The following is a 13,938-nucleotide window of genomic DNA, read 5'->3' on the forward strand; positions in this document are numbered from 1 at the left end:
ATAGATAGATAGATAGATAGATAGATAGATAGTAGATAGATGCGTGCGCAGTTATCGAGATCACATAAAAGACCCAATATTAAGATAGTACCTAGTTGTATGTCATAATTAAATTGTACACTTCACATAACTGAATGAAAATGTAAATTCGAAACCATCCCTTATTTTCATTTTTGTCTTTGAATCGCTACCATTGAGTTCTTCATGTTGATCTCAATACGGCAGGGACAAGTAGGCGTTAAAGTAGTTCAACTAGTAGACATCTGGTGGAAGAGACTATAACCACGCCCCTCGGACTGTTGTCCGAATGAAAAACAATGGTATTTCGTACTGAACTAACAAACTAGATGTACACGGTATTACCATCGACGGTATGCGTGTGTATATCCCCCCTGGTTAAACACGCCATCACAACCCCCCCCCCCCCCCCCCCCCATACAAAAGTTTACAGTCAGATTGACCAAATCTAGTGAGAACAAATCACACAACTAGTTAGTGTTTGGAAAACAATACCAAAGGGCAGAATAATGTAAATTTCTATCATTCTATAGTTTGTAAACAGCCAGCTATATTATTTGTCCGAGTGGGATTGAGGGTGTGTCACAAATTCCGCGTTTTGATAGGTAAAAAATCTACTGGGTAATTCGAAAGCGTCTTTGACTTTGAGTCTTGTTTTCTTCAGTCCAAATTAAATGTTCGATTATCAGAAAGGGAAGATTAGTACTCAATGCAACGATACTTTTCGATCGCCGGAAGTTGTTAGTGACAAAGAGCGAAAACCGAGGACCTCAGCGCAATTTTGATGGGGTTTTTTTTCTTTCATTTTTTAAACTCCCAAATGCTACAACATAAATACTGCTGTAAGTGTTATCTAACTTTTGATTAATGGTCTCATTGAGATTGTTCTCTCTGGAGACGTTGCATTTATTCCCGTTGCCACTCTTGACCACAACTAACCTCAGACGCGGGTACACGGCACGGTCAGCAGAGGCAGAGGCTGGTCTGGGGATGATGATAGGCAATCGTCGACACTGATACAATACAATTTTCAAAATTATATAGGCTAATTTGATTCAGTATCGGCAGACGGATGAGAATTGAAACATAATTTGATGCCTTGTCTGTTTATCTACGACAAACGGTTCCAGTTATCGATATTTAGGCACTTCGTTTCTTTGATAAAATTTTCAAATTCAAATCAAATTGACCCAGTCCGTCAGGTGGATTCCAGTTGAAAAAAAAACAAAATTTGACATCTACCTTCTTTTTATTTGTTTCTCTAGGACAAACGGTTCCAGGGTTATTTATGATTTTTTTTTTTTTTTGTGAAAATTTTAGTCGGGAAGCGTTAAGGTATGAAAATGTAATGAAAATACGAGGTTTTTGTCCTAAAAAAGTGAGGTTGATGAAGTTGATGGTAAAAAAATAATAAAGTAAAGCGTCATTTGTCATGGAGTGAGTCCTTGGTCTTGGTAGTTCATCAAATTGCCAAGGTGTCAAATTGGAACTCTTCAGCTGCATGCGATGATTTCAGTAATAGTAATAGTAATTCAGGTCAAGCCCTGATTCCTCGATTTATATGCATAGGAATCTCATCTCTTTCTTCTAATCATTCATTCTTTGTCAATCAGTGTGGAAGGGACCTAGTCTACACTCGCTTGCGTTTGTTTTTAATTTTTATAAGACGATTTAAAATATCAAAACAAAAATTACTGTTTTTGGACTCAGTGGACCAATGGACGGAAAATCCAAGAGGTCGAAGTGACTGATCCGTGTCAAGTCCTAGATTTTAAAAAAAAGTAGGATTTCCTTTCTTTTAAAGGAAATTATACTGCACACAGGGACACGTAAAACATTTGTGCAACAATATCAATCCTTGGCATTTAATCGTAAATAGCTGGTAGACGATTTACCAGCAAGGTCCGTGACAAAAAGAGGAAATAGAGAGGAAAAGGAGAAAATTAGTAAATGAAACAGGGACAGAGATAGAGAAGAAAAAATGAGAGTACCACTAATATTATTATTAACATATCACTTTCACTTCATATTCTTTGACTGTCGAGTGTTGACGATTTATCAACTGGCACGGTCCGAGGCAAAAAGAGGAAATGAGAGAGAGAAAAGGGCAGCATGGCTTGGTGGTAGTCTTTGCTTCGTACCTGATTGGTGCAGAGTTCAATCACCGGCCGCTGCGCTGTGTGGCCTTGAGCAAGTCACCTCACCCTAGCTCATTTTGTGATGCTGCTCTGCGGCTGACGTCTGGGATATTCCAGTCTTCCCTTGGAATAGACCCTAAAGACAATTTTCCCTTGGGGATGAATAAAGGGTATTTTATTTCAAATCTGAGAAGTAGAGGACATGAGAGTAAATATTAATTGACATCACTCTGTGGCAGTTAACAGTAGATAGCTGACGATTTACGAACTGGCACAGTCCGTGGCTAAAACTAAAAGTTAAAAGGAATGAGTGAGAGAGAAAGAAGGAAATGGAAGAAAGAAAGAAACCATCTTAATTTATCATTGTTATTAATATTTTTCATTTTATTATTCATGCCAACAATTTTTAATTGAATATCATCTTTTATTTCTTCTCAACAGAGATCATTGAAACTACAAGTTATAAGCCAGCAAAATGGATTACGACTCGTCATCCAAGTTTATCTCCTCTTTAGCAAAATTTTTGCAATCTTTATGTAATGGTTATGTTGAATTTGATAACGGTGTTGAAGTGATAGGACATATTTATCTAAGTGTTGATACGGGGAAGAAAATTGACTATATATTGAATGAGAAAGTTTGTAAGACAGATGAAAATAGTGTTACTTTCATTAGTAACAGTTTTCATGCACAGCCTGCTGAAAAACCCAAACCTAATAGCAAAAAGGGTAGGGGTGGTGATCAGTCAGAGACAGTAGAAAATGTTGTGGAAATTGATGACAGTAGCAATCAAGTAGAACCAAAAAGTACCAACATTGGTACAATTCCTCGAAACTCTACGAGAAATTTCCAATCTTCGTCGCCTGGTCTAGGAAAACGACCATTTTCTCCTCATTCCAAAGGTGGTGGATCTAGCTCCAAAAAAGGCAGAACCGATTCATCGCAGGAGCAGCTCGGTCTTGGAAATACTCCGTCATCCATCAATTCCTCTGATCCTCTGAGAGGCCATCCTCACCAAAGCTCATCCAGTCTTCCTCAATCAAACTCCTCCCAGTTATTTGACCCTGGTTATCATCCTGTTATGGACAATTCTAATTCTGGAAATTCTGAAGAAAGAGATATTAAACCTTCCATGGACACAGATGTCACTTTTGTTAAAGAAGAGTTTGCAAGTACTCAAGCAGACGGTATGATTTTCATTTTATCTTTCTAATTTATATGTTAGTATGTATTATGAAAAGATGTGTGCAACATTTTATTTATTTTTATTTTCATTATAGAATCATAACATTTTGCCAACATGTTTTCGACTTGACTCATGAATAGTTACACAATTTATTTTTTAACCGTAAGGCTCACAATGTTCAATGGATTTTTGCTTGTGTATTTTATACAATGTGGATTTGGTGATATTATGACAATTAGTATCACACGCAGATTGGCACATGTGAAGTGATATGACTCATGAATGAGTGGAATATAGCCCAATCTCATGTAAAGATTATTTTATAACATTCTTCAGTTTTACTTATACTAAATCTGTTTTTTTAGACAATAATTTTTTAGAATAGAAACTGATTGTTAATGTGACCTTAGTAAAATCAATACAGTTGAACAATAATAAGGAAAAGTTAATATTTATTTATTACCCTTCTTTGCCAACAAGTAAAGGAAGGTGAAAGCACATTTTCCTTGTATCTTCTAACAAAATCATTTATCTTTTTTATTGGTCTGACTGTTGATAATTACAGAAGCCAAAGATCGTATCGCTTTTGGATAATTAGTGGGGGTCCCAATAGCTCAGTTGGTAGAGCACTTGGTTCACAAGCAAAGGGGCTGAGATAGATCCCGGGTGCAGTTGAGATATTTTTTGACCCCCTGTCCACCTAGCAGTGATTGAGTAGCTGGGTCTGATAGATCTGGTGGAAAATACTTTGCAATTGTCTATCATCCTATAGGGATTTTGATATTTTTGACGAGTACTTTATAACAAGGAACAAACAAATAGAGAGTATATGTCTAAGTCTAGATTAAAGGTTATCATTAGTCCCAATATTCTGTCGTATTTTGTTCATGACAGTTGTGGACGATATGGTGTCCCGGTTTAGTTCTTTGAAAGGTTGGCTGCTATGAAAGTCATTTAAATGTAAACGGGTTTAAGCATATGATATTCTCATCTCATGTAGTTCCATATCTGAAGCAGACGTCGGAGGTCATCTTCCGCCAAGCTGATCTATCTCTTGCCAATTCTATTAAAGCAGCGCCACCTTTCTCAGCTTCATCTGTCCAAGTTCTTATCCCTTTCAAATACGTTATTCTTTGTCTTCCTCTTATTCTTTTTCCATTCATCTTTCCAGTCAAGGCGAGTATTTCCAAACCAGGGTGGCGGATAATGTGTCCTAAAAATTCCATTTGGCGTTTGATGATTTTTGTTATCAGTGATCTTTTTCTGTTTGCCATTTCTAAAATTTCTTCATTTCTTTTCCTTTCCATCCATGACACCCTCATCATTCTTCTGTAAAACCACATTTCCACTGCCTCCAGTCTTTTAACCATGGTCTTGTTTATGGTCCAGCTCTCACAACCATATAGCAGCACAGACAGTACATAGCAATCCAGGACTTTGATTTTTGTTTTCATGCTAATATTCCTGTTTTTCATAATTGTATGCAGCTGGTTGAATGCATTCTTCGCCATACCTATTCTTTTCTTTATTTCACAATCTGATTTTCCATTGGATGTTACATTGAAGCCTAAATATTTGAAACATTCAACTTGTTGTATTGTTTGTCCTCTGCTTGTTATTACACAGGCTGGTGGGTTATTATTTTTAGATACCGTCATACATTCTGTTTTAGATATATTCAGTTCCAGTCCCATATTTTCACTACTCCTGACTACAACATCCAGTAATTCTTGTAGTTCATGTTCAGATTCTGCCAGTAGAACCGTATCATCTGCATACCTCAGATTTGTTACATTCTTTCCTCCAATACACACCCCCTTCTTATGTTCGATATCTCTTAATATCATTTCACTATAGAGGTTGAATAAATCTGGAGACAAAACACACCCCTGCCTAACTCCTCTTCTAATAGGTGTAAAACTGCTTAGTTCGTTGTCAACACGCATTGCTGCTTCTTGTTCCCAGTACAAATTCCGTAATATTCTTAAATCTTTACCATCAATGTCCAAGGATGATAGAATTTTGAATAGTTTTTCGTGTTGTACTTTATCAAAGGCTTTTGAATAGTCGATGAAACACATATACAGATCTTTATTTACTTCAATACATCTTTCCATCAGCATTGATAATGTGAATATTCCATTTCTGGTACCCTTGTCCTCAACAAAACCAAATTGCATCTCCCCAATTTCAGGTCGTATTTTATTTCTTATTCTTAGTAAAATTATCTTCAAAAGAATTTTTGTGAGGTGGCTCATTAGGCTAATAGTTCTGTGTTGTTCACAATCAACATATGATATTACAAACAGGATAAGTGGAGAGTGCAGGAGAGGGATAGAATGAAAATGGGGAGAGTTTATGAACAAGATAGCTGGTGCTTGCACACAAATACAGGTTAAATTATTAAATAAAAGCCTATTGCTGTTAAGTCCTGCAGGTGAAATAATAAATTTGCATTCCCATGCTAATTTACTCATCCCAGAGGCTACCATTGCGGAGCTGAAGATAATTTTTTTCCAACTCCAAATCCCAAAGTGGAATGTATATCTAAATATTGTGATATTCAGTGTTCATATATTTATAGCAAGATTTATTATTTTAAATAGGTACTTTGGTAAAAAAATTCAAATTGGGTTGAGCTCAATGAAACCTATATCATTATAAAGTGCTTTTCAACACGATTCTAATGATACCAAAATTGTGAAAATCAGATTAGCAGAAGAAAAGTTATGTTAGTTTAAAGACCGAAAAATGGTCTTCTATTTGCCTTTGTTATTTACTAACGTACTTTGTGACCTGGAAACCTCGCATTTCCGGTAGTAACCACCATTTGGATTTCAAAACTGGCCTAAAATGGCCGTTAAGATTTTGAGTAAGGATGTTGCTGGAACGAATTTCATGGATGCGGTATTCAGCTTTGCCCTGAATTTGATTTTATTTAAAAGTTAAGATGTTAACCCAACGTGCCATCATGAAATTTTGATTTACCAATTTCTCGTTTTTTAATTATACAAAGCTAAATTATACCCTATTTTATCCACAATCAAAAGATATACTAAATTGTCATTGATTTTAAAATAAACTACACCAAACGATAGAGTAATTCCTCCTGAAGAAAATAAGACTTAAATCATCAAATCCATCCATAAACATTAAATTAAATCTATGGAATTTTTTCTGAGACCCATCACTCAAAAGTCCAAAAAATCGGGTCACAGCCACTAGGCCATTTATCAGCTCCCTGCTGGAGGGCCAAATGGACTTTTACCAAAGTACCTATTTTAAAAAAAGAAAGAAGAAATCTTTGTGACTTTTGTTGATCTCTCATGAATTCATACTCTACTCATCTACACTTTCATTGATGACATTTCTTTTCAGAGGATGGAGGAGGAGGAGGTGGCTTGGGCGATTCCTTTTCGTCAATGTATCCTTCAAATCAGTCATACACTGACTCACCGTCGGGTCAGTCATATGGTCAGCAAAATTCAAGATTAAGTTACGGTGGTGCCGGATCTGATAATAGCATGTATGATAATAGTATGATGTCCTCACAAATGGAAGGGAGTGATGGAGGAGCTGGAGCTGATCAATCAGGTTGGTGCAACTTTAATTCTTTTACAGAAAAAATAACTGCAACATCCTATCATTATATTGGTACATTAGTTGGTTGGGCTTATTTTAATTTTTTCAGGGAAATTTGTAGAACTTCTTGCTTTTAACGCCACCTGTGGGTCAGTTCATTACAAGACAATTGATAGCAGATCTCCATTTATTCCTGACTTTGTCTACTCTTTCCTGTCATTTCCATGTATAGGGGTATCCCTCTGGCTCTCTGTGCCATTCCCGCTTTCCCGTTTTTTGGGGATTCTAAAATGGTCCTGTTGAATGTTTATGTCAGGTGTCCAAACTGTGTTAAACCTGTTGTCGTTGTTCCTAATTCAATGCTTAGGTACTGTTGTTGATGTAGGCGAGATTTTTAGATAAATTTATTTGCTCCAGGATTTTATGATAAAAAACTGTGACGTTTAAAACTAGTAATGCTTTGGGATCTGTACTGCTGATTGAAAACAAAGCTTAGTAATTCAGAATGATGATCTTAGAGTTTTTAAGATTAAAATAAATAAGAGCAAGACTTGAAATCTTGATTTTCTGTTTGGATGTTGGGGTTGGGTATTTTCAGCCAATGTAGTATAATTGCTGGTTCTCACATGAAAGGGTGGTGGTGGTTTAATTTGGCTGATTTTTCTGAGTCTTGTATTTTATTTATTAGTTGTCATCAGTTTTCAAGGATCATATTGCATGAGTAATCATTGCATATTTTTTGTGACAGATTGAATTTTTTGTGATGGGATTGGGAGGAGGGATTTTAATTTTAAAATTGTTTTTTTTGGACTTAAAAAAAAAAAAAAATTTATTGGCTCTTCTTTTTATTTGTGGTCTCGTTTTGTTCTTACAGGGCTCAAATAAGTAGTTTATCTAATCTAGAAATTATTGTTGATGTTATTTGGAATCAGATAGTGTTGCTTATTTTTGCTTTCATAAAAAGATTGATGGAACTTTTCTCAGTGTTGTAAATTGCCACCAAATGATATGATGTTGCTATTATTTTTTCTTCGAACCTTTCACTGTTTTATGATGATTGCTTTTTAATTTTTTTATTGCGAGCAAAATCAGTTGTGTCAATTTTTTTAAAAATTGGATAGAAACTAATGTAGCAGTTTCATAAAAAGAGTAGAATATGAATTATCAAAATATGTTGTATTAGCCCAAGGGAGGGTTTGATCTCAAAATGTTCCTTATTATATTTATATATTCTCTTTTTTTTTTTCAATCTTAATAAAAAATCTTTGTAAAATACTTTTAAGATCAAAACTTAGGCAGCTTATTATATAACAAAATTTGGCGCATTCTATATAAAAAATGGTCGACCGCTCTATCATTAATTTAAAAAAACAAACCGAACAACAAGGTGAAGTATTTTGAATAGATTGGGAGATGGGATGAGAACTGGAAGAATGTCAACACCCGTTAATTGAATGGGACCCTTCCTTTTTAACAACAATATTTACTTCTTTTCATACACTACTATTTATTTATTATTCAGTCAGAAATCCAATTTTTCTTGACAAATGATGCAAAGATTTTCAAAAAGTGCAGTGCAGAAGAAGCCATCTTGCTTGAATTCAATTTCCAACTTTGGGCTTTCAGCTTAAAGTCAATTCAAAGTGACTGACATTTTGAAAAGGGAGGAAATAAGTCTTAGCACGGGGGAAAGAAGAACAATAGTTGTGTTTGGCTGTCACCAATTGCACTACCCATTCACCTTTAGACAATGGCTGGCTGTGATTGTATCACAATAAGTGAAATAAACTTTGATGCAACATTTGTAGGTTTTGTGAATATTATGTAGTTGGATCACTCAATTGAATACCAATACCCAATTTGAATTAGTCTTAATATTTTCTAAACACAACACACATACCAAATCAATCTTAGTATTATAGTTATTTTCATAAAAACAATTGTTTTAAAAAATTTAATTGAATGCATCGCATATGACGCATGCTCTTTTGGTATTCTTTTGCTAAAAGTATTGCAACAAGCACAGGGAAGTCAGGGCTGTCAAATGCTTAAATAGCTTATTTTTCTGAAGTTGTGAAAGGGGTGGGGGAGATCAGAGTTGAATCACAATGTTTAAATGTTTTAATTTGTTTTAATTCTGTTGTTCTTATAATTGAAGTTGGTTTTTATTACATTCTAATTGTATTTCATCAGTTAACATTTCTTGCATTGGTGTTTTATTTTAGTCTGAGTTACTGACTTAAAAAGCCTCTCGTTTCCTTATCCGATGGGGATGCCTTGGCTGCCTCTCTAATCCTCTGTGTCAACTCCTTCCACTTAAGTTGTTTTCTGTGGAATCTGTTGAATCTTTCTTCGGTTCTGGCCAGTGCCCTTGTTTTGCAGTTGTACATAGCACTGATTTTACAAAGGTTGTTTATGGTTTGATTTTAATGTTCATTTATATTTTTTCTAATCCATATATGTAATCATTTATTTGGTTTCCTTCCTTGACCGTAATGTCACATCTATGTTGTCAGTTCAAGTTCTTTAAAAACTTCTCAGACGCCTTTTACATTGACTTGTTTGAAGCCAATAAAGTAAATGTCGTGTAAGTATTTGCAATTTCCACGGGGAGTTTTCAAACTATGACTTGTAAATGACAAATGAAACATGTCTAAACTCTCCCCTTGTGGTATTTCGATGTTGATAAGAAATGATTTATCTTCTGAGGCACTGGTTATTTTGGCCATTATCCAGGTTTCACTTATCAGGAATCAGATTAATTTAACTTCATCCTCCTAGAACTATTCCCTCCACAATCTGTAAGAAGGATTTGCGATTGATGGCATCGAAGGCGGCAGACTTATCTATTCCCATGATGTATATTTTTGATTTTTTAAAGTAGGGATTTGGCAGCAAGCCCTTTGTCGGTCTAACCAATATCTACAGTACTTCTCTCCATCCTGAATCCATTTCGACTATGACAAATAATTTTTAACTAATGGGGTTTGATGTTATTCAGTATGATTAGGAAGAGCAATTTTCTAATAGTACTGAGCAGTTTTGTTGTCTTGAAATTTTGTTAAGTAAAATCTTTGGGTTAAGAGTTAATTTTCCCATGTTGTCTCCTCTACCTTTGGGTTTTCAAATGGTGTTTGATTTGGTATAAATGTTATAAAAAGTTCTGAAGTTTGTCCCTCTCTAAAAATTTAATTTATTCCCAGTATCCAATGTTAAAAGTGGGTGCAGGGTTGTATTTTAATTTGTACACTTTTTATTCAAACTTTTCCCTTTTTTTCCCCACAAGTCGGCTCTAGAAAACACATGATCAAACAAATATGGATAATGTTAAACAGGGCCCATAATATGAAAATAATCACAAAAGAACAAAATCTGAAAAATATCATATAGGTACTTTTTAATCAGACAATTTATGATTATATTTACAGACCCCAAGCTATAAAACAGATTAAATGGGAAAAGTTAAAAGAGTAAGCCATGCTTTATTGCAAACTCTTAACAAAATACGACAATAAGTAATAGTAAATAAAATCCACATAAAGGTAATGATATACATTGTCTCAATAAGACAAGAGACCCAATCTATTGCATGCGTGTGTAAAAATTGATACCCCTTCAAATTTGGTTAAAGTCCTCATTTGTAGTCTACAAACTATTAAGTAGGCTGGACCATTTAATCTTGTGGGAGAAAATCTTCTCAACACTCCTACCTTATAATATTTGTTTTGGCCTCTAATCACAACTGATTTTGTTCAAAAAATTATTAATACATTGTGATTTTAGATATGAACAGTTTCAAGGTCAGATGAATCAGTCATAATGTAAAGATGTTTTGCACATGGGTTCATACTAAGTTGTGGGTTATAATTTTTATCTCTTATTTTCTCTCTCTCTCCCTCCCTCTCTCTCTCTCTCTCTCTCTCTCTCTCTCTCTCTCTCTCTCTCTCTCTCTCTCTCTCTCTCTCTCTCTCTCTCTCTCTCTCTCTCTCTCTCTCTCTCTCTCTCTCTCTCTCATCAGGGTAAGTTTGTTTTGTTTTTTGTTTTTTTTTGTGGGGGGGAGGGGAGGGGAGTTAAAGATCTCAAAAGAAAGTAAGTTAAAACCTAAAGCTTCATTTGGGCTGGGCTGGTATGGTCTGATTCTGTTCATTTCTTATTGGCTTAAGAAGGAAAAAAGTCATTGCTGCTGAGGAAGCTTTCTTTTCTGTCATGCACTGTTACTGTCAGATGAAGATATCTTCCCCCTTTTTATAAAGTCGAAATGACTTTAAAGTTACCCTTTTATTGTTGTGATGTTAAAGTGGTAACCTCAGAGAGCAGTGATTTTTTTTGTTGTTGTTGAAAATGACACTTTTTATATATTAATGCAGGCCTGTCTACTACTGCTAAAACTACTATGGCAATTTGATAGAACTACGAGTGTTTGGCTCTATTTACAAAACTATATTAACGACTGAAGCATTCAATCCTTCTGAGAAAACATTAGTATTTTGTCATGCTAGTTGTACTGACTGCTATTTATTATTTTTCCCATATAAATTGCAAGTTTTCAATATTGTAAGTAGACAGGCCTAATTTATGCGATAAGTTGACATCTTTTAAGAATTCTTTATTTAACGTTTGTTTTTTTAATTTGCTCTTTTAAAATATCTTTTCTTAGCTTAACTTATTGTCCTTTGTGAATGAATGAGACATTTTATTGCTTGGCAGCCTTTTTGTTTCTAACATATACATACATATATAAAGATTATTGATATAAATAACGTGCAAACAATCATTTCAACCAAATTGAATCGATGTTTTGTACTAGTTCCTCTTGTAACATTTGGAATTTCATTGACATGTCTCCTCCATCCACAAATGATTTATTATTTATAGTTTTTGGAGAGGGCCTGGGCTGGCAGGTGGTAAACTCAGAAGTTCACAATGTTTTTCCCAATTGCATTTTTCAATAAATTTGGTGGAGTGGTTTCGGGATTGGACGGAAGACATTAATGGCAGCTTGAATACAGACAGGAAATATAAGGAGCTTATTTGGAATTTATGGTATCAGTTTCATCCTAATTTGATTGATAAATTCAGATTCTGGGATTTTGCTGGTTTATTTTTAATCCTCTTACTAACAAGGATTGGACTTTCTTGTGAATATTACTTAGTCCATATTGATATTTAGCTCTAGACAACTGTGATGTGTTGGTATAGATTTACCATTGCGATTTTAGTACAATCCAAGATCCTCGAGCAAGTCCTGGTTAAAAATTCCAGGCACGTGTGGGACATAGTTTGCTGAGTAATCATGTTTTTCTCTCTCTCTCTCTGTCTGTCTCCCTCTCTCTGTCTCTCTCTCTCTCTCTCTCTCTCTCTTTTTTTTTCAATTTTGGAATGAAATCGGTAATGTTGCGTTTGACTGAGTCAGTTGGATTTTATTAAATAGAAACTTTTCGATTATGTACTACCAGCCATTGTTGTGATTGTTAAACTGTTTCAATAGGCTTTTTTTTTTAACGACGGAATGATTGTCCCAATACGTAATTTTCTGGGTAACAGAAACTTGTGAGTGTACCATGTAGAGCTAGGTCAAGGCCCTGTCTTCATGACTGGCTCGAACAATAACCCCTGTGTCTTGTCTTATTCTGCAGCACATTTCGATGATGGGAGCTTGAAATCGCTGCAAGGTGACGGTAGTTATCTGCTAGTCAGTGATGCGTATTCCTTTGAAAAATACAAACCCCATGTCTGTCAGTTTTGCTTGAAAAGCTTCAGCTCCAAACATCAATATGTCGGCCATTTGAACACTCACATGAATAAAAAGCCATTTCACTGTGAGACATGTGAAAAATCTTTTGCCTATGCCACAAATTTAAGTCGTCATAGACGTACATGTATCAACAGATTAAGTAGTCTTAGTGCAGTGATTCACTTTGATGAGTGACAGTGCTCTTGTTTTAGTTGAAGTTATGGTTTTCAGAGTTTTTTTTTATAGGGATGCTTTCAAAATTTCCATCTTACAGCTTGTGTGGAAAACGACAGCTATACTTACCCAGAATTACGTCGATCTCAACATCAATGTAGCTACTGTGGGAAATATTTCTTCAACAGATCTGATTGTGAAGGACACATAAATAGTCAGCATTTGAATATCAAACCTTTTGTCTGCGAGTGCTGCAGCCTTTCCTTTTCGTATCTCAAAACTTTGAAAAGACACAGTTTGAAATGCAAGGGCTGGTTGAAATTACAATACTCATGACATTTTGACTGTGGTATTTTAAGATATTGAACTTTGTACCGTTATTTCTCTTAATGTTTGAATAAGTGTCACACACACACACAACATAATTTTTGCATATTCCTTTCATACAACTGAAGAAGGAAGTGATTGAAGAATTGCTTTAAGGAGAACAAATTTTTCGAGGTTTTAATAAATTTTCTGTTGTGAAACTTTTGATTTTGTTCTATTACCATGTTCTTTTTTTTTTTGCGGTGTCATTTCTTCCTTTTTATTGTTATTGCTATTATTACCATTGTTCTGCTTCACTATTCTGAGCATCAATTTAAACTGGCCAGTGATTAAATAGCCCATAAGTTTACTACTTTTAGTCATGGTGACACATTTGTCCACGAAGCGCCTCAATGTTTATTGTTTTTTTTTTTTTTTTTTTTTTTTTTTTCACGAAGCCGTCTCTTCTTTTTTTCTTTCACGAAGGCGTCTCTTGGCTGGAAGAGAGAGATTTGCTCGGCAACTTTTTGTCTGATTTCATTTGAAAAATCCCAGAGCTTGGTTTGATTTGCTTCATGAGTTGCAAACTGCGGTTGAATGACGGAGGTAAAGGCAAATCCTGTTTGACTCGACATGGCGAGACCTCCTATCACAAAGCTCTTAGTAAGGAATTGAAGTAAATCCAGACAGTCCCAGCTGTGTTTCAGGCGTATAGTGGTTAGAATAGAGGAGTCGCTATATGGCCCTGCACCAAATGTACCCAAGTCATATAAGTACTTTCAGACACAGAGAAAGTTCAC

At 35.2% G+C, this 13,938-nt stretch overlaps 1 protein-coding gene across 19 annotated transcripts in view; it reads left to right on the forward strand.

Moving 5' to 3' along the window:
- Positions 1-726: 726 nt before the first annotated feature.
- Positions 727-13,938, forward strand: part of LOC144964478 (uncharacterized) — a 65,529-nt gene continuing 52,317 nt past the window's right edge. For 16 of the 19 annotated variants that reach the window (XM_078898836.1, XM_078898831.1, XM_078898834.1 and 13 more), the window contains exons 1-3: positions 735-860; positions 2,598-3,343; positions 6,721-6,936. In XM_078898836.1, the coding sequence (XP_078754962.1) occupies positions 2,632-3,343; positions 6,721-6,936 (928 nt within the window). In that variant the 5' untranslated portion in view covers positions 735-860; positions 2,598-2,631. Of the gene's footprint in view, positions 861-2,597; positions 3,344-6,720; positions 6,937-12,560; positions 13,590-13,938 lie in introns of those variants that run through there. The other 3 variants (XM_078898837.1, XM_078898843.1, XM_078898827.1) reach the window with 3 other exon arrangements.

This window comes from Berghia stephanieae, chromosome 2, assembly GCF_034508935.2.
Source record: "Berghia stephanieae isolate SIO BIC M18660-M18661 chromosome 2, UCSD_Bste_1.3, whole genome shotgun sequence".
NCBI classification, from domain to species: Eukaryota; Metazoa; Mollusca; class Gastropoda; order Nudibranchia; family Aeolidiidae; genus Berghia; species Berghia stephanieae.